This window comes from Dioscorea cayenensis, chromosome 1, assembly GCF_009730915.1.
Source record: "Dioscorea cayenensis subsp. rotundata cultivar TDr96_F1 chromosome 1, TDr96_F1_v2_PseudoChromosome.rev07_lg8_w22 25.fasta, whole genome shotgun sequence".
Classification (NCBI taxonomy): Eukaryota; Viridiplantae; Streptophyta; class Magnoliopsida; order Dioscoreales; family Dioscoreaceae; genus Dioscorea; species Dioscorea cayenensis.
Window position 1 is genome coordinate 29,664,646 of NC_052471.1, and position 17,818 is coordinate 29,682,463.

A 17,818-nucleotide genomic window follows, 5' to 3' on the forward strand; every position below is an offset into this window, starting at 1 on the left:
AATGCTCATCACAAAAAGGTGCAGCCTTACATGTGTTTGTGTGTATGTGTCTCAGTGTCTCTGTTCATGAAAATAATCTTAGCATAAATCCATAAAATAATTGCAAAGCTATAATTCAAAGACTAGTAAAAACTTTATACTCTACAAAGAAAGCATATGGAAGAGAAATGAAGGAATTTCAGAAGGATAAAGAATAAGTATTCCAAGAAAAAGTAAAGGTTTTTGATGCAATATGATAGTCCAAGCAGCATAGGATGCAGCAATAGCAAACAGTTAATTGCAGTAAAGCATATAGAATTAGGAATAGGAATCAATGAGGGTCCTCCACCAAAATAAACATGCTTACTGGACATGAAAGGAAAACAATTTCAGACAGTGAAGATAGGCATATATTCTCTCAAAAAAAGAGAGAAGATTGTGTCAGCAGCAGTGAATGGGCATAAGGAAATATGGCCCAAAAACCTCAAGCATCTGAATGGACAAGCTTTACAAAGAAAGATAGCATACAACCTATCATTGCCTGGCTTGTCCCAAAGTCACAAGCATGGGCACAGGACTCTATATGCCCCACAGAGATCAAGGAGGGACCTCTCCAGTGACCACTCATACATACTTATGATCTACAGTGAAATTTCAAAGAGATGATCTGGACTAAGTATTGGCTTCATTGAAATGATCTATATTAACTTCTAAGTGTGATTTACATAATGAGAAATTTTTAAATACAACAAAGATGAGAGCACTTCAAAAGAGCTATAAGCCACAAAATGTGAATAAAGCCCATGTCATTTGCCAGGAAAAATAAACAGATAAAAGCAGTTTAAGGGAGAAGCAAATGCTAACATATCAGTGGAATTAGCAACATGAAAATTTTATCAGCTGTAATCCGCAAGATTCTATCTTTATCAGTGAATATTCACTCCAGGATCCAATTACAATGAAAACAAACTCATAACTATTAGGTATCATCCTTCCATAATTTTTAGGAAAGGAGATATGCAAAAATGGAGAAAAGAGAGTTAACCTAAAAACATTGTGTCACCTCAAGCCCAAGGCTTGCCTTATCCCAGTATATATTAGTCCTAGAGATCTCCCGATCAGACACACAAGGAAGAAAGATACAGCATCACTGATCTTCACGAAAACAGCTCTAACAAAAGGCATTGTAATATCAGAAAATTCAAGAATCAAGCTGAAGTAGTACCTCCTGCAACCACAACAATAACCATAATGTATTCATCACAAATATATAGTTTGCAGTAATCACATTTCTTTCTAGCCACATTAGGTCAAATTAAAATACATCAGCTTTTAGTATAGTATCTTTATATTTAATTAAGGTAAGTGCATCATAATGATAATCACATACCATCCAACCAAGGCTCTTAATTCCTTGGTTCTTTTAACAGGCAAGGAAAAGGAACTCATGTAAACATGATGCAACTGTGAAGCTGTGGTCGACTTCTTGAAAGAAAGTTTCTTCCACCAAAAATGCTTCTCATCTTGGCTCACAACCGGGTCCGCTATTATGTTTTTGGAGAAAACAAACAAATCAAATCGGTCCTCATACATCGAGACCACTGACTCAAAGTTCTGTTGAATCCACTGGCTCAGTGTCACCTACAGATTAACATCTGAATAAGAACAAGACTTGCCTTTTAAAAGAAACAACACATTCAACTAGATACATCAGAACTGCACATTTTTGCCTCCAAGTTAGTTTAAAAATCTATGGACATGTTAATATCCAAACTACCCCTTACATGCATGTAATATCAACAATCATGTCTGAACTTATTAGATCATGTTTACAATTTGGGATTCAATGAAATGTTATGTAAGTACTTATTAAATCATGTTTACCCTTTGGGATTTATAATCTGAAAGTAGCATTTAGATTGCGTGGAATATATTTTTGAAATTGTTATTATTTACTGTAATATTTAACTTATATTATGAGTAAGCATCAAAATAAATCCTCAAATTCTTTCTTAATGTTAGGAAGAAAAATTCTTTTAATTATAATCATGAAAATAATCACCCAAAGCAATTACAAAAGACTATTGATATGACTATTTATTGGTGATGTTTGACCTATTTTACACAAATGAGAATAATTATTAAAAAAATATCATATTTCTACTTGGCCTGCCTAGAACAATGGTTTCTTTATCCATACACAATACAAATTTGAAGTTAGAGTAAGTTGGGTTAAGTGTGGTGTAACACTTCTACTGCCAAAATTTGGATTAATCCAACTTTCAACCAATGTGATAGGGCACAAGCAATATATATCATATGAAGCATACTTCATGGCAAGAGTCCCGCCATAGTTGCCTTCAATATCCAAGAGTTATTCAGATCACCTAAACCTTTGATTACCTTAAAACACCAAAAAGTTCCCAGTTTAATACAGATCTTCTTTCAGGAGCAATATAAGTTTAGGCTTTTATAAAACAAATGATTGTCAGAAGAATTTTCTATGATCACCAAGAACTAAGTCAATTGCACTCATTGCCTTTCAGGTAGGAACATGAACCAAGTTCCCTATATTATTTGAATGAAAAATAGAAGCTAAACTTTTCAGGTAAGGGAAACACACACCAACAAAGGCCTTCAAAAGCCCTTCACCATTGTAATGTTAGAAAAACTGAATAAAACAAACTATTGTCTCGCATGGTCTTCCAAGCCAAAAAAGGCAAGTAAATCTTTTTAGCTTCCAACAAGAATGATAAACCAAACTTCTTTAGAGTCAAAACTTAAAGGAACACAAAGCAATATTACCTCATTCCGTAACCTCTGAAGTGCTCTGGTAGATAAAGAGCATAAGTTTGAACCAAAGCCATTCATTTCACTAGACATGCTACTGTCAACAGAGATAAGCTCAAGATAAATATTTGTGATCACATCTGCCAGCATAATTACCAGGTCTTCTAAAATATCCACGGCAAATTGGTCTAAGAATTTCTTATCAGTACAGCACCCAGCCCTGGTACAGAGTAATACTTACTAGTGAATAAACAAAGACAACATTCAATAAGCATAAGAAATAAATTGAATACACTACTTTGAGACACGAGGAATATATGTGAGCGGAGATATGCTGAGATGAGAGATAAAATGCCCCTAATGAAAGAAGGTGTGTCAACTGTTAACAGCCCTCAGAAAAAAGAAAGTGAAAAAACAACAAATTACTGAAAAAGATTAGTTGTGTGACCTGCAAGACCCAAACTTAAGGAAAAACAACAGATCTGCATAAAGATCAGCTTTCCCACATCTAAGAACGCCTAGTAGCACTCTATCACCTTCCTTCAATTTCAGGGAAACTCTTTTCAAAAGATTCTGAAACAGATATCTAACAATCAAAAATTTGCAGTAATGGCAAAAATAAACAGATCAGAATATCTCAAAACTCCAAAATATTTAAAACCACATCAGGCTCTTCATTCTCCAGGGTGAATTCGTCTTTCAGCCATTTTATGAAAACTGGCTGTACAGACTCCTTTATAAGTTCTGATGCAGTTTCCAGCCAAGCTTCTTGGATACCAGCTTCATGAATTCCAGAGATATCATTCAACTGCCAATAAGAAAATTAATTACGTAAATGGCATCATCAAAATCATAGGGAAAATGGGCATAATAATCAAAAGGAAAGACATAAGCGACATAATCATCAAAAATAAGTATCAAAGACAATGCCTGCCTCTTTCTGAAGATGGAGCACAGTAGATAAAAACAATCGCAACCTAGGTCCCTCAGCAATGGCATGTAGACTTAGAGGATGGTTTTTCCTGTCAGTTTTATAACTAATTGCTTGATCATTCAGTCCTTTGGCCACAACATTATATTGGATTGCATTTAAAGCACCCATGAGTTTCTTTTTCACTTCATCCCAAGAATCCATGGAAGTATTTGTACTCCCATTTTCAGCAGATCTGCCCAAGAAACAAGTGACTTTAACGTAAATAACAAAGATAAAACTGAATAAACACATTGTGTATGATGGCATATTTACTAAGATCAATGAAAGTCACCCTGAAAGTATACATCCATATTTTAAGCTGTTTACTCTTACCTACCATAAAAGGTTGAGCTTATTGGAGTTGGTTCTTGTTGCGACCATCATCTTTGTATCCTCCAAAGTTTCTCTCTTGCGGTACCACTCCAGCCATATGTGCAAATATTATACTTGTTATTAGAAGCACTTGATCAGCAAGAGGCACCCAATTCAGTGACCATAAACTCTCAGGGTTTGACAAGGATCCAAAGCAATAACACCTCGAGGTACTCCTTTTCAGATATAGAGTTTCTTCAGCACAAGACAAAATTGGAGTGACACAAACATGACCTTGAGGTAAAGAAAATTGAATCGAGAGACTACTTCTGAGAGGGAACCACTCCCTACATTCACAAAATAAAAGTAGGAAGATTCCAAACTATGGTCAGGCAAATTGAATAAGTAACAAACCACTTATACTCAATAAACATTCATCAATATCTTAAACCATATATACTTCTCAAATCATGATTCTGAATAACTAACACAATGAATATGTAATGAATAATAGTAAAACTTGAAGAATAAGCACTGACCAATGCAAAACCAAGTCCTTAAAAAGAAAGAGTCATGGTACACAAGAAGATATAGACAGAGAGTGTGATGATACCTTTTAAGCATTCTAGCAAACGCATGTCTGGGGTTCAAACTAATTTTTCTGGGCTGAATTTGGCGCAGCTTTAGATGCACACAAGACGGTAGAGAAGCGCAATCAGCCATTCAGAAACAATATTTGCTTCTTGACTAGTGCATATGTTTGACTCGGATATAATCAAGCATTCCAATTAATGCATCCCAGTAAGGTTAACCTGCAAAAGGCATGAGAATTTGGCAGGTGATAAGCGTGACAGACTTAATTAAGAAGACACAAACATCAAAATGGATGGAGGTTCCAATTTATACTCTCCAGTCAAAACTACTACATTATATGCACTTAATCTAACAAGAAAAAATAAATAAATGCTCTCTCAAAATTTAAACATATGCAGTAAACAAAAAACCACAAGAAATTCATCAGTGTGGTATTCTATGCATCATACCCCCAAATTAAAAGTTTCAAGCTAAAATTCAACAGAAAGCCATGAAAATCCACAAAAGAAGTGATAACTATAAAATACGTTGAGAACAAAAGCCCTAAATAGAGAAGAAGAGAACCAACAGAAGATCTTCACAATCTATACCTACATTGATAGGGAAGAAGAGAACCGGCAGAAGATCGTAACAATCTATACGCATATGACATGAACTAAATCCAACTAGGAAAAGATTCTTTCAAGATCGCAAAGAAATGTAGAATTGGAAGAAATTCATCAACCCAATATTATGTACATCATTACACCAAATTCAACGATTCAAGCTCAAATTCCACAAAAAACCATATGGAAACCTATGAAAATGCAATCAATAATCTAACAAAAAATAGGAACCCTATTTAGAGAGAAGAGAACCAACAGAAACTACTTGCATTATGTGCACTTAATCAAACTAGAAAAACTAAAAACAAAACAAAAAAAAAAAACTATGTCTAAATCACAAACACAACCCTAGAAACACCAACAAATTCATCAACACGGTGTTCTAAGCATCACATGCCCAAATTCAAAGATTCAAGCTCAAATTCCAAAAAAATCACAAAAGAAAAAATTATCTAGCAAAAAATGCATTGAAAACACAAAAAAACCCTAGATAGAAAAGATCCAAACCAACAAAGGATCACAAAAATCTACATGAATTCATGATTTGGAGCTAGGGTTTCGAAAGAGGATGAGTTCTTTACCTGTTTCTCTCTCCGCATGTTCAACGGGGACGATGCCTTCAGGCTTTGCTTTGAACTTTGGACGAGCTTTGCGAGATCGTTGTTGTTAATCTTGATGCGATCACAGCCGTCCATTTCCGCGGTTGAGCTCGGATCCTAGTGAACATTATCTAAACGTTTTTATTTCCTTTTTTTTATCTTAGTTTTAATTATTTGCATATAACCCCCTGAACTTTACATAATTATATTTTAATTCCTTATTATGTTATGCTCTTTTAACTCTTTTATAATGAGCCCTTAATTCTAACATAAATATGTCATGCTGATATTTGTTAATCTAGTCTAATATAGTATGATATTTTTATATATATATTTTACTATGACAAAAAATTATAAAAATATTTATCAATTATGGCCCCAACAATAATTGTCAAAAAAACATTTAAGCATGATGGTACGTCAACTACAGTGCTTAATGATCTCTAAAGATTTTATTATATGAAATGGATGAAAACATTCAATGTAATATATCATAGAGTCAAAGACTACAATTTGTAATAGTAAATCTTTTATTTTGCAACTCGGCTACTCTTATAAGAACGTAATGAAGAGTATTTTTTATAACATTCAACGTATATTATTACGGTGCGGAATTCAACCCGGCACTACTCACCCATCATTTATATGACGTGCCGCTAGAGGGTCTAGTGTTGTCTAATGAAATAATAAATTTAATTAAAAAGATTAATTTGTATTTATTTAATTAATATCGCTATTTGCTGGGGAGGAATAAATAAAATTCTGAAAGGGAGTGGATCGGGCCCATGTTCAAGCAAGCCCAACTCATTCTCGGGCCCATATCACGCACATGGAACATATGGAAACGACTCATAACACGTGGAGGTCATCGAGAGTGGGTGTGGTTTTACAGTTGTGTTCCGGCGGCACAGAAGAAACCAACCCCAAAAATTCCCCAAAAAATTATTCATTCGTGTCTTGGTCTCGAGGCTCATCTTCTTCGTTGAGGACCCATCGGAAGCCCTAGATTCTCAGAGAAATCTCCGGCGATGGATGTTCGTACTATTCTCAATGTTAGCTTGGTGATCTTGGCTTCAATCATCTGTCTGGAAGCTAGGGTAATGTTGATTCTCTCTTTCTCCACTCCGAATTGATGGGTTTTTCCTTGCTCTTTTGATGTTGAAACTTTGTTTCGTTTTTGGATCCGATGTGTAAATTGCTAAATTTGGATGTATTTTTGGCTAATCCAGGTTGCCAGCAGCCGATCGGTCGTCTTCTTCGATGGTTCTCAGCATAGATACATCCGGAGCAATCCATCTGATGGAGAACGGAAGGTGATATTGTAGAAAAATTCGTTGATTTTGGTTTATTCATCATTGTATATTGGATTTACGGGTTTTGTATAGTTAGATGAATTTTTGGGTTAAATTTGGTGCATTTTTCTTGAAAATCAGCTGTCTGTTTTTGATGTGGTTGATTCGTGATTGCATATAATTCATCTTGATTGTATTTAGTTTTGAAAATTTCCTAAGCAAACCTATTTATTAGGAAAAGTGTTAAGCTTAATTTTGATCATTCCTATTCTTAATGCAACTTAGGGTTGTGCAACAATTCTTTTCTCAGCTTATGCAGCTCCCTGAATGATTTGTTGTTTTCTTCTGCCGCATTCTAGCACACGCATGAATTGATGATCTCAGTTGTGTTATTGCAGATGAGCTCAATTTCAGCACAGGAGGTTGCTGCAACTGTATCAGTTTTACTTGGGTTTGCACCATCTCCCTTGCTCGATGCTAAATCTTCATCTAAAGTATGAATCATTGCAAATCTTATATTCCGAAATATTCACATTACTTGTGGAGCTCTGACAAGTGATGCCTTTTCTCACCAGTTAAATGAGATCCTCCTGCCAAGTCCATTTGACAGGCCCCGTGCTGTTTTTGCAATGGAAGTCAGAGGAACTGAGGGTATGTATTTGCGTTATTAGGGAACACTAGTAATCTTCTTTTATGTGAGATTTTGTTTTGAACACCATATACTTGCAGATAGTCTGTTGTCAACTGACCACTTAAACTCCCTTTCGGGCAATACTTTAAGTACCGAGGTTCATGGCTCAAGTATAGCTGCAATAGAACTCCCTGGTGAGTAGAGCCAATGTTGGTCTTTTGGAGTGTCTCACAAATTAACAAAAAAATAATATAAAAAATAAAATAAAATAAAATGGTATGACAATTTTATGCCCGTTTCAGGTGATGCTGAGATTTCTGTTGTTCCTTTAGATGAATCTATAAGTGTTGATTGTGATGCTTCATGTCTTGGTAAAGAATTCCACATCCTTGTAAGTATGCTCCACGTGTTATTTTGCTGCGGGATTCCATCAATTCCTAGAAATATTATCTATTCAAACAAAGAACTAGCAGCTGAAATTTGTGGAATTGATGCAGGCTCAGTGGTTTGGGTGGATCATTTGTTGGTTCTGCAGAGTCATTTGATGGAGAGTTAAAAGTTCCTTTGGCTAGTGGCGCAACTTTGAGCCTGCAACTCACTAAGGTCCGCTTTTGGAACTTGTTGCATTGCACTGCTTTCTGTCTTCTGCCACTTTCTATCTACCTCGTGCTCACTACAAAAATTAGATTTCTATTATATGTCATGTAGTGCTCTATGGAGCATAAATGCAGCCACTTATCTACTAAGATGTTCTATGTGCTACATGTGAAAATCCTGCTTAATGCATTATACTTGTTCCAAACTTTAGTTCATCCTGTGCTGAATCTGTCTCGCATGTTTTGCTATTTTCTTATAGGTGGTTTAATTCTCATTGCCTGGAAAAGCAGCTTTGTCCTAGAAAAGTTTTTAGCACTTGCTGTGTGTTCTAGTTATGATTGAGATTTTTGAGATCTGGTTGCAACATGCTGTATGTTTTTCATATACACCAATGAGAATTATGCTTTCTAGTTTTTTCTTACCTGAAGTTGTGCTCTCTTTGCAGAAAGCAGATCTAAAATTTGTATTAAGTGTTGCTTCCCTAGTTCGAAACATAAAAAATGCAGTAAAGATTCATGAAGACATTTCTCAAAGCAGTGTGAACCCTGCAGAGTTGTTGTTTGGCCGTTTCATGGGCATTGAGGTGACTGCTTTCTCTTCTCTTTCAGAATTTTATTCATTCACTTGGCAATCTGTCAAATTGTTCTATTGTCTTGACAAATGATGTTTTACTTCACAATTTATTGTCCCATTAAAACTTTACATGACCAATTCATCTTTATTAATTTGGTTATTGTTTGTCCTTCTCACTTCTATTCAATGATTTTCTTGGCATATCTTTCCATTGGTTTTAGTATTGCCAATCACACTTGTTAACTGTCATGAAGTATGATTTTGGCAACCTTGATAATTTGGTATTGTTTTGACCATCAGTTGTATTCTCCTTTGTTTGGTTCATGTTGTCAAGCTTATTGCATATAACTAGTTTCAAGGAAAATGCTTTTTTGTCTCAAGATTATTATTTCTATTTGATATGTCATATTTGAATGTGTTGACACCTTGATACATGGCTAGAAACACTATATCAAGTTTGATCTTATATGCAAATTTTATTGTGAACTTCTCGATATTTTTTTTTCTCACATTTGGCACTTGATATTTGGGCAAGGTAGCTAGGCAGCTGTATCACCTATCATGTGCAAATTTTTTAGGAGGCATCAAGTCGTACATGAGCAATGTGTTGGAAATGTTTTTGTCTTTATTCTTTCTCATTTATCTGTGCTGCAGCCGACATTTTTATACAAATTCATGCTTGTAAGCCATACTCCATTTTTGGAGGTGCATGCAACATTCACTATTTCTTTTTTCATGATCTAAAATGTTCTACCAATTTTCAAAATCCTTTTTGTTTCTCCTTCTCGGTTTATTCTATAAATATCTTTTCCATAGGTTTTTTTTTATATTGTTGAATTGTTCATCTATCTTCTTAAGTAGTTACAGTTCAAGTTGTAGGATGTGGCTCGGTAATTTGATTAGTTTCTCGTTATTATTTTGTGTGTGCTGTTCAGATTTTGTTTGTTTTACATGTTATTTTAGATGTTAATTTGATAGCTCTGTACAGGCTTTGAAAGAGGAATATGGTCCAGGCAATGTGGTTGACCAAGGAGTAGAGCTTCTCCAGACAATACTTATCAAGCTGTTTGATTTATTACAAAAATCTTATGGAGGTTAGTCATAAATATAATTTGGTTATATTGTACTAAACAGAGCTATGGCCCCACATGTTTTCTCACCCATGCTATGAATTTGGATCTTGGTCTTCAAGGTACTTGACAAAATCCAAGTGATTGGAGCATTACATAATTTTTTTCATGTCCTTTTTCTGTCAATTGCTTCTTCTATTAACATATGTCAGGGGTTTATATTACTAAACCACTGAAATTGATTTGGAAAAAAATGTAGTTGATCATGAACTTTGTCTATCCAGCAGATCTTCTTGCAATCAGTGGTTGCTTTCTACACATTTATCAAATGGTTCTTGGAAATTTGTCCATGATTGCCATTAGACATTTACCTTGTAGTTGCAGAAAAAGTAGAAGTAGATTAATAACAAGTCAAATGTCTTTCAAACCTAATGTGAAGCAGATAAAGTCTTGACTGTGGCTATTGCTTTCCAATCTCACATTGTTGCAGGGAAAATAGCTGGGGTTATTTTATGCGACAAAGAAACTTATCCTGACTCAAAAGCAATGTTGGAACTGTCATTCTCCCCTAGGACTTCACGATTGTTGGAGGAAGACAGCCTTGATGTGTCAAAGAGGGAGGTCTTACTAGTTAGGCGGAGTTTGGCTTGGATAACTGGGGTTATTCTCCTCGTTTCAACTTTTATTGGGGTAAGGATCTTGATAACTCTGATGCATGGTTTCCCACACCATATGCTGGGGCTCAAAAGTTGGTGTGATCTCTGGGATAATTAACTGATTTATTGGTGCTGATAATTAGTTGATTTAGTTGGGTATCACAATAGTTTGGACAATCTTTATGGTAACATCATACAAAACTGATGTTATTTCGGTTTAGAGAAATTGCTAATATACCCTTCTAGATGTTATATTTGCTTATATACTGCCATAAAACACTTATATTTGATCATATACCCCTTAGTTAATGAAGGTTCCCTTGACTTTGGTCTTCTCTTGCCCTATCCAAAGATAGATGGTGAGAAGATAGTAATGGAGACTCGGTTCCATGGTAACTACCATGAAACCAAGACGTGGCTTATTTTTGGCCATGGGTTTATAAATTTTGTTTTTATTTATAATATAATATAGTGATAGGTTGGTAATTATATTAAAAGATGATTACCTTTTGTTATAATAATCACTAAATTGAGGCAATCCAATGAGTGAAAATGAGCCACGTCTCGGTTCCGTTATAACTATTACGGAACCGTGTCTGGGGAATCATTTTTCTAGTAATGGATAGTTTGGTCTTTGTATAATTGCTTTTTAGTTGATTTCTAAGCAAAGGGGTGTGTGTGTATGTATGTATGTATGTATGTATGCAAATAACGATGATTTGGAGGAGCATATAAGAAGAAAAATTGGTTTTTGCAAGGGTTTAATAATTACCTATCTTTGTGATGGTATACATGCAAAAACCTATTATGTTTATGGGATACTGATACAATTACTTGGCTTTGCAGATCTACCTTCTTCTTAATATGCCACTCACAAGAGATACCCTACTTTATTCCAATGTCAAGCTTGATTGATTCCTTCTATGCAAGAGCTCTGATGATACAAGATGTTAATGCCTATGATACTATCGGCCTGGCTTCTTCAGATTAAACTATTTGTTTTTATATTGTAGATTTCGCTCCTGTTAGCCAATTTCTATTTCCACTACTGGCTTGTGGAGTTCTTTTGTGCATGATTGCCTACTACTGTATGCATGGCGAGCGCTTACTATTTCATCGGTTTTTAAAAGAAAATAAGATACATTTTATGTAGAAATTACCGAAGCTGCAAGAAATTTTTGTGAACATGTTGACCGTCAAGGAAAACCGAAAATGTTCGTGTTTCATGGATTTTCCGTGAATAATCATTGTGATTTTGAATGTCTGTTTTAGGGATTGCAGGAACTCGACGAGTCAGCCGAACATGCCACATGCAAAGTCTAAGGTCCAATTCTTTTCTCTTCGTGATTAACATTTTTCCCAATTGATTGTTTTTAGTCTCTTAATGATTCATAACTACATTGGAGTATTCAAGCTGACTAATATATTTTAGGTACTGCATTATTTGAGTAGTGTGATTTAGACTGTTTGAATGTTTGTTTATTCAAGTTGACTAATGAACATCATGTACTGTATTATTAGTAGTGGCACAATCCCTAGTATCAATTCCTGAAGGGTACTACTCTTTTGATTTTTGAAGTTCAGCAGAACTGCTACCAAATGCTTCGGTGATTTATGTGATATTGATTTTGCATTCTATTTAATATTAAGTCACAGGTGATCTTTTATTCAGTGTTAGTTCAAAATATGACTCTGAGCTTTCATGAGGTACCTGTGTGTCCTTTTTGTGCCTTCTGTTGCAGGTCACTGCTACCTTTACAGTCTTTAAAGCTGTGTCACTTTGGAGGGCTCCATTTACTTTCTTTATATAGTTGTTTTATTTATGTTCTTATCCTTTTTCATACTTAGTATTTATTTTCATTTTTCAATAAATGCCTTCTTTGAGTAGATGCTAAAAATAAATATGTATTCTAATGTTTGCAGTTTTTTTTTTTTGGTGTGGTTTACTTAATTTATTACTCATGGTCTTTTTTACTTGTCCTATTTTAGAGGTATTTTGGAGGTTTTTTTACTTCTCTTTATATGTCTATTTAAATTTTAAAACATATATTGAACATTAAATATTATTTTTAAAATTTAATGCAGTTGAGAAATTTTATAATTTTTAATAAATCATGTTTAATTACATATTTTATTAAATTATATTTTAAATGAGAATAAATTTAATAAGTTAATATAATTTCAAAATAAATTTGAGATGGGCATCTGACTTTAATTAATTTTTTAGTAGATGTGAATTAAAAATGGAGATGGAGTGTTATTTTAAAAAATAAATATTGTGCTAAGGGAAAATTTCTAAACAATATTTGTTTATTTACATACTCATAATTGAGAGAATTTATGGCGTCTTCTGAGTCAATTTCATGGCTTTTTTTTTTAATAAATTTTTTAATAATTTTTTCTTTCAAACCCTAAACTGGTAACATCTTCTCGAGAATCTCCACACTTAAAAAATAGGCATTATTACATATATATATATTTTTTTATTTGAGAATATTATAATAGACATGAGATATGCCAACCTTTCCTTTTTCATCAACATCTCTAGCTGTCTTCATTAATCTTTTTTTTAATCACCCAAACAGTGCACGTAACTTCCACACCTTAAAAAAGTTATTATTTATTTATTTATTCATTTTAAATTGTAAAATTTGCTAACTGAGAGGAGACCATGCATATTTTTTAATCATTTTCTTAATACTATAATACACTCTTAACAGACAAGTATATTATTATCTCATTTTTAGATTTTGACGTATTAGTAACTAAATGCATTATTTTAGTTCTGGATCTCTTGTTTGAGAGAAACACAAGTTCAATTCTTCATGATCGTGCTCCATAATTTCAAAAGAGTGATGACGTGTGATAATTCTCTCGCTGTATAGTAATTCTGCCCCGCCGTATACTTTTCTGAGGATCAGTGATTGTTGTAGCCCTATATAAAAAAAAAACATTACTTCAGTTAAGATTATATAGTTTCCAATTGATTCTATTCAATTCTCATGAGATTTAACATTAACAACATAAAACCTCATTTAACCACTCTTGGTTATTAGTATCTCTCGATCTCCCACCAATTCTTTTAACCAAACTTGGTTTAAAGTTTAAAGTGTCAACAACTTTTTTTTTTTCCCACCAATAATTAATTCTCAACTTTCAGTACACACTTTACAATACTACCTTACAATTACATGTGTAATTTTGCTTTTTTTTTTAACCAAAAAACTATATATATATATACATATAAACCAAGAGTAATTAAGAAGCCCACCAAAAAAATTAGTGCAAAGTAAAGCTCAATCAATTTCCTACCTACCTCCCCAGAAGCTCCTCCTATCATTCACAGACTTTACTTCACCATCACTTCATCTTCCTCCATAATAAATAAATAAATAAATAAATAAATAAATAAATAAATAAATAAATAGTAAAAATTAAAAATTTAAAAAAAATAAATAAATATAGAGTGAGAGTGGATAATAAGAAGCTAAAAGTGAGGAGGAAGAAGGAAAGAGAAGTTGGAAACAAGGCAAAACCAAAAATGTACTAGTTTGATGATGAGCTTTGCTTGTTGCCAGTGCAGCATCTAATTTTCTTTTCTTTTCTTTTTTTGCAATTGTCTTTGTTTGGGACCATTTCTTGTGTTTGGTACTGCTACTGCATAGTGCATACTTGGCAGTTGGCACCATTCTTTTCTGCCATGCATGCATATCAAGTGTTTAGTAACTATTCTCAACTTTCTTGGCCCCTCTCTCCTTCTCCCTCCATGGCCACACACTTTTCTTGCATTCATTCATGTTTATTTCTTTCTCTCTCTCTCTCTCTTTTTCTTGTTTGTGCTTGTTCTTTTGCATGTCAGCAATTGGTTCTTTCATGATCTTTTTTAGTTTTCATGGTCAAGTTCTAATTTTGATGTGTATGATGAATGAAAGCTCTTATCTTTTTCAGGTTTTGTATGATTTCTTGATGAATTGATAGAAAGAGTGGTTAATTTGGTAGGGGAATTAGAGTTTTGAGGAAATTGGGATGGAAACTGAAGGAGGAGGAGGAGGAGGAGGAGGAGGAGGAGCTTCTCAGAAGAATTTGGAGAGGATAATATCTCAGAAAGCCATGCAGATGGGGAACTCATCTTCTTGCAAAATTTGGGTGGTTGGTTTCTTTTGTGGTGTTTGTATTACCTATCTCTTTCTGGTTGTTCCATCTCCACTTAGGAATTTGGAGTTTGGATTGGACCTTTCAAGTTCTTCTTCATTGAATTCTCTTAATTCAAGCTTGATTGATTCAATCAAAGGTCTGTGTTTTCTCTTCCTCAGTTTTGGGTATTACTGTATTCTGATTTATTGACTTCACTTTGTTCTTTTTTATGTTTTTTAATGCAATTCTACAACTGAAGATATAAATATTTCGGACAATTCAGATGAAACCAGAGGACTTAGTGATCATGAGAAAGTGAAATTGCTTTTTTCTGCTTGGAATGTGGTGCTAAATGAACCATCAAAAGTTGTTCAGAATGAGTTCTTGATTGGAAAATTGAAGAAATCTAGTCTGCCTAATCCTCCTCATTTAGAGGACTGTAAATTGAGTGTAGAATTAAGTAGACAGTTCGATTCCCGGGGAATGAATCGAAGTTTACCGCCTTGGACCTTATGGAGAGGAATGCTAGGCTTAGAGTTACTTTGGCCGAAAGTATCCATGGAACAGGTCGATTATCGTACAAAATTCAACGGTGCTTATCCACCCTGGGTATGTGTTGAAGCACATTGTATGTCTAGTTTTCATTGAATACACTTGTATTTGTGATTTGAATGGGAATCAAATATTTTCAGATTGTAGGATCTGATATGGAGAACTATCCGCTTACTCGGGGAGTTCAGCAAGACATATGGATTCATCAACATCCGGAAAATTGTAGTGATCCTAACTTGAGGTTTCTTGTTGCTGATTGGGAAAGGTTGCCGGGTTTTGGTGTAGGTGCACAATTCGCCGGAATGGCAGGACTTCTTGCTATTGCGATCAATGAGAAACGAATTCTCGTTACGAACTACTATAACCGGGCAGATCACAGTGGCTGTAAAGGTTCTGAATTTTGATCTCTGTGAAGGATTTTTTTTTTCAATTCTTATGATTGATTTCTGCTAAATTGCCTGCTTTTTATTATTGATAAAACTTTGTTTATGTTATAATTCCTACTGTGGTTGGTGATGGTTCTGAATTTCAGTCTTTGTGAAAGATTTTTATCGGTTCCTATGATAAATTTTTGGTCAAATGGCTTCTTTTTATTGTTGATGAGTGTTCGCAGTGGTTGTGAAGGTTTTGAATTTCAGTCTTTCTAAAGTATTTATATCTCTGCTCTTATGATTAACTCCTGAGCAAATACTTGCTATTTATTCTTGAAAGAAACTTTGTATTTATCGATGTGAAAGTTATATTTTAACTCATGCATAAAACACTTGGTGTTTATGTCCATGTTTCTTACTGTATTTACAGGTTCTTCACGATCTCATTGGTCTTGCTACTTCTTCCCGGAAACATCTCAAGAATGTCGAGACCGGGCATTTGATCTCATGAGGAGTTCGGAAGCTTGGAACAATGGTATTATAACTGTGAAGGAGAATTACACCTCAAAGGAAATATGGACCGGTCGAGTACCTAGGTACATTTCTTCACATATTATTCACTTTCTTTGTGAAGAGACCGAATCATATTAACTTGTGATGAAATTTATATTTGATGATGAACAGAGTATGGGGAAATCCATGGGATTATTTACAGCCTACAACCGATGTAGATGGAACTCTACTTACACACCACCGTAAAATGGATCGAAGATGGTGGCGTGCACAGGTACCGTTACCGGCACTACTGTCACAAACTCTTGACTTGATTTCTTGGTTGTATTAATTACTGAATTTTGTCGCATGAGATTTTGTTCTATTGCAGGCGATACGGTATTTGATGAGGTTCCAAAGTGAGTATACATGTCAGCTACTTAATGTCGCTCGACATACAGCATTTGGAATGGATTCTGCCAAAATGGTTCTTGAAAATCTTCCGGCAAATTGGCCTGAGGTATATCATTTAATTACAATGCCATTAATTCTGTTCGTCGTGGTAATTCTTGATACACTCTGATACTTCGTCTTGAACTTATCTGAAATACTTGCGAATTTTGCTCGCATTTACATGTTGGTATGTTCTAAACTGATGAACTAGTTATTGTAGCTACTTTTGTCAATAATTATATCATTCGTATCCATGACTATAAATTGAGAATGACCGATTTCTTTTTATAGTTAGAATTTTTCGGCTATTTATGACGAGCAGTAACAAATTTGTATTACTTGGAATATTCTTAGCTCTAAAACCAAGAACATGTTTGCTTAAAAGTTTTTGATACTCTATATCGCGCAAACGGTTATCAACTAGCTCTTGCCTATTTCTTCATTTGAACGAATAATTCGAAGAAATTAATCAAATGAAAATCTTAAAACTATAAAAAAAATCGAATATCAGAATTTCTTAACATTAAGCAAGAACAATTTTGATGTTTTAGGTATCTATCAACAGATCACAACAGGACATCGAACATTTTGTATGGTCCAACCACAGACCATGGATTCCGAGACCACTTTTGAGCATGCACGTAAGAATGGGCGACAAAGCTTGCGAAATGAAAATAGTCGAATTCGAACATTACATGCATCTTGCCGATCGAATTCGCACCCGTTTCCCACATCTCAACAGCATATGGCTCTCAACAGAAATGCAGGTATATATATACATGTTCATAGTGATATTTTACTAAATTAACCGATATGAGACTATTAAGATATGTAATGGAATGTGTTATTATTGAACAGGAAGTCATTGATAAATCGAAAATGTATGAGAACTGGAACGTTTACTACACGAACATAACACGGCAAGTCGGGAACACAACAATGGCAGTGTACGAGGCAAGTCTTGGTAGAGAGACGAGCACGAATTATCCTCTGGTTAATTTTATAATGGCGACTGAAGCCGATTTTTTCGTCGGAGCATTAGGTTCGACATGGTGTTACTTGATAGATGGAATGAGGAACACTGGAGGAAAAGTAATGGCTGGTTATCTTAGTGTTAACAAAGATAGGTTTTGGTAAAAATGAGT

At 34.4% G+C, this 17,818-nt stretch overlaps 3 protein-coding genes across 10 annotated transcripts; 2 read left to right on the plus strand and 1 right to left on the minus strand.

Moving 5' to 3' along the window:
- Positions 1-834: 834 nt before the first annotated feature.
- On the minus strand, positions 835-5,910 carry LOC120258623. Its single transcript, XM_039266083.1, has 9 exons — positions 5,835-5,910; positions 4,668-4,866; positions 4,096-4,401; positions 3,704-3,980; positions 3,431-3,577; positions 3,218-3,342; positions 2,785-2,989; positions 1,370-1,620; positions 835-1,207 (listed from the first exon to the last, which is right to left on the minus strand). Exons 2-9 carry the CDS (start codon positions 4,775-4,777, stop codon positions 1,039-1,041), a joined length of 1,590 nt encoding a protein of 529 aa, XP_039122017.1. The 5' UTR covers positions 4,778-4,866; positions 5,835-5,910; the 3' UTR covers positions 835-1,038.
- An 872-nt stretch (positions 5,911-6,782) lies between these two features.
- On the plus strand, positions 6,783-11,901 carry LOC120258632. Its single transcript, XM_039266088.1, has 11 exons — positions 6,783-6,949; positions 7,082-7,165; positions 7,543-7,638; positions 7,720-7,795; positions 7,874-7,969; positions 8,078-8,183; positions 8,273-8,378; positions 8,818-8,955; positions 9,934-10,039; positions 10,506-10,705; positions 11,518-11,901. Exons 1-11 carry the CDS (start codon positions 6,881-6,883, stop codon positions 11,584-11,586), a joined length of 1,146 nt encoding a protein of 381 aa, XP_039122022.1. The 5' UTR covers positions 6,783-6,880; the 3' UTR covers positions 11,587-11,901.
- Positions 11,902-14,174: 2,273 nt separating this feature from the next.
- LOC120262189 lies at positions 14,175-17,818 on the plus strand. 8 transcript variants are annotated; one of them, XM_039270288.1, is made up of 9 exons: positions 14,175-14,214; positions 14,620-14,962; positions 15,065-15,414; positions 15,498-15,747; positions 16,159-16,324; positions 16,413-16,515; positions 16,612-16,740; positions 17,225-17,440; positions 17,532-17,810. In XM_039270288.1, exons 2-9 carry the CDS (start codon positions 14,698-14,700, stop codon positions 17,808-17,810), a joined length of 1,758 nt encoding a protein of 585 aa, XP_039126222.1. In that variant the 5' UTR covers positions 14,175-14,214; positions 14,620-14,697. The 8 variants fall into 8 exon arrangements, with proteins under 8 accessions (XP_039126222.1, XP_039126244.1, XP_039126250.1 ...); XM_039270269.1 differs by lacking the exon at positions 14,175-14,214 and adding an exon at positions 14,226-14,587 and having other exon boundaries at positions 14,671-14,962; XM_039270274.1 differs by lacking the exon at positions 14,175-14,214 and adding an exon at positions 14,226-14,525.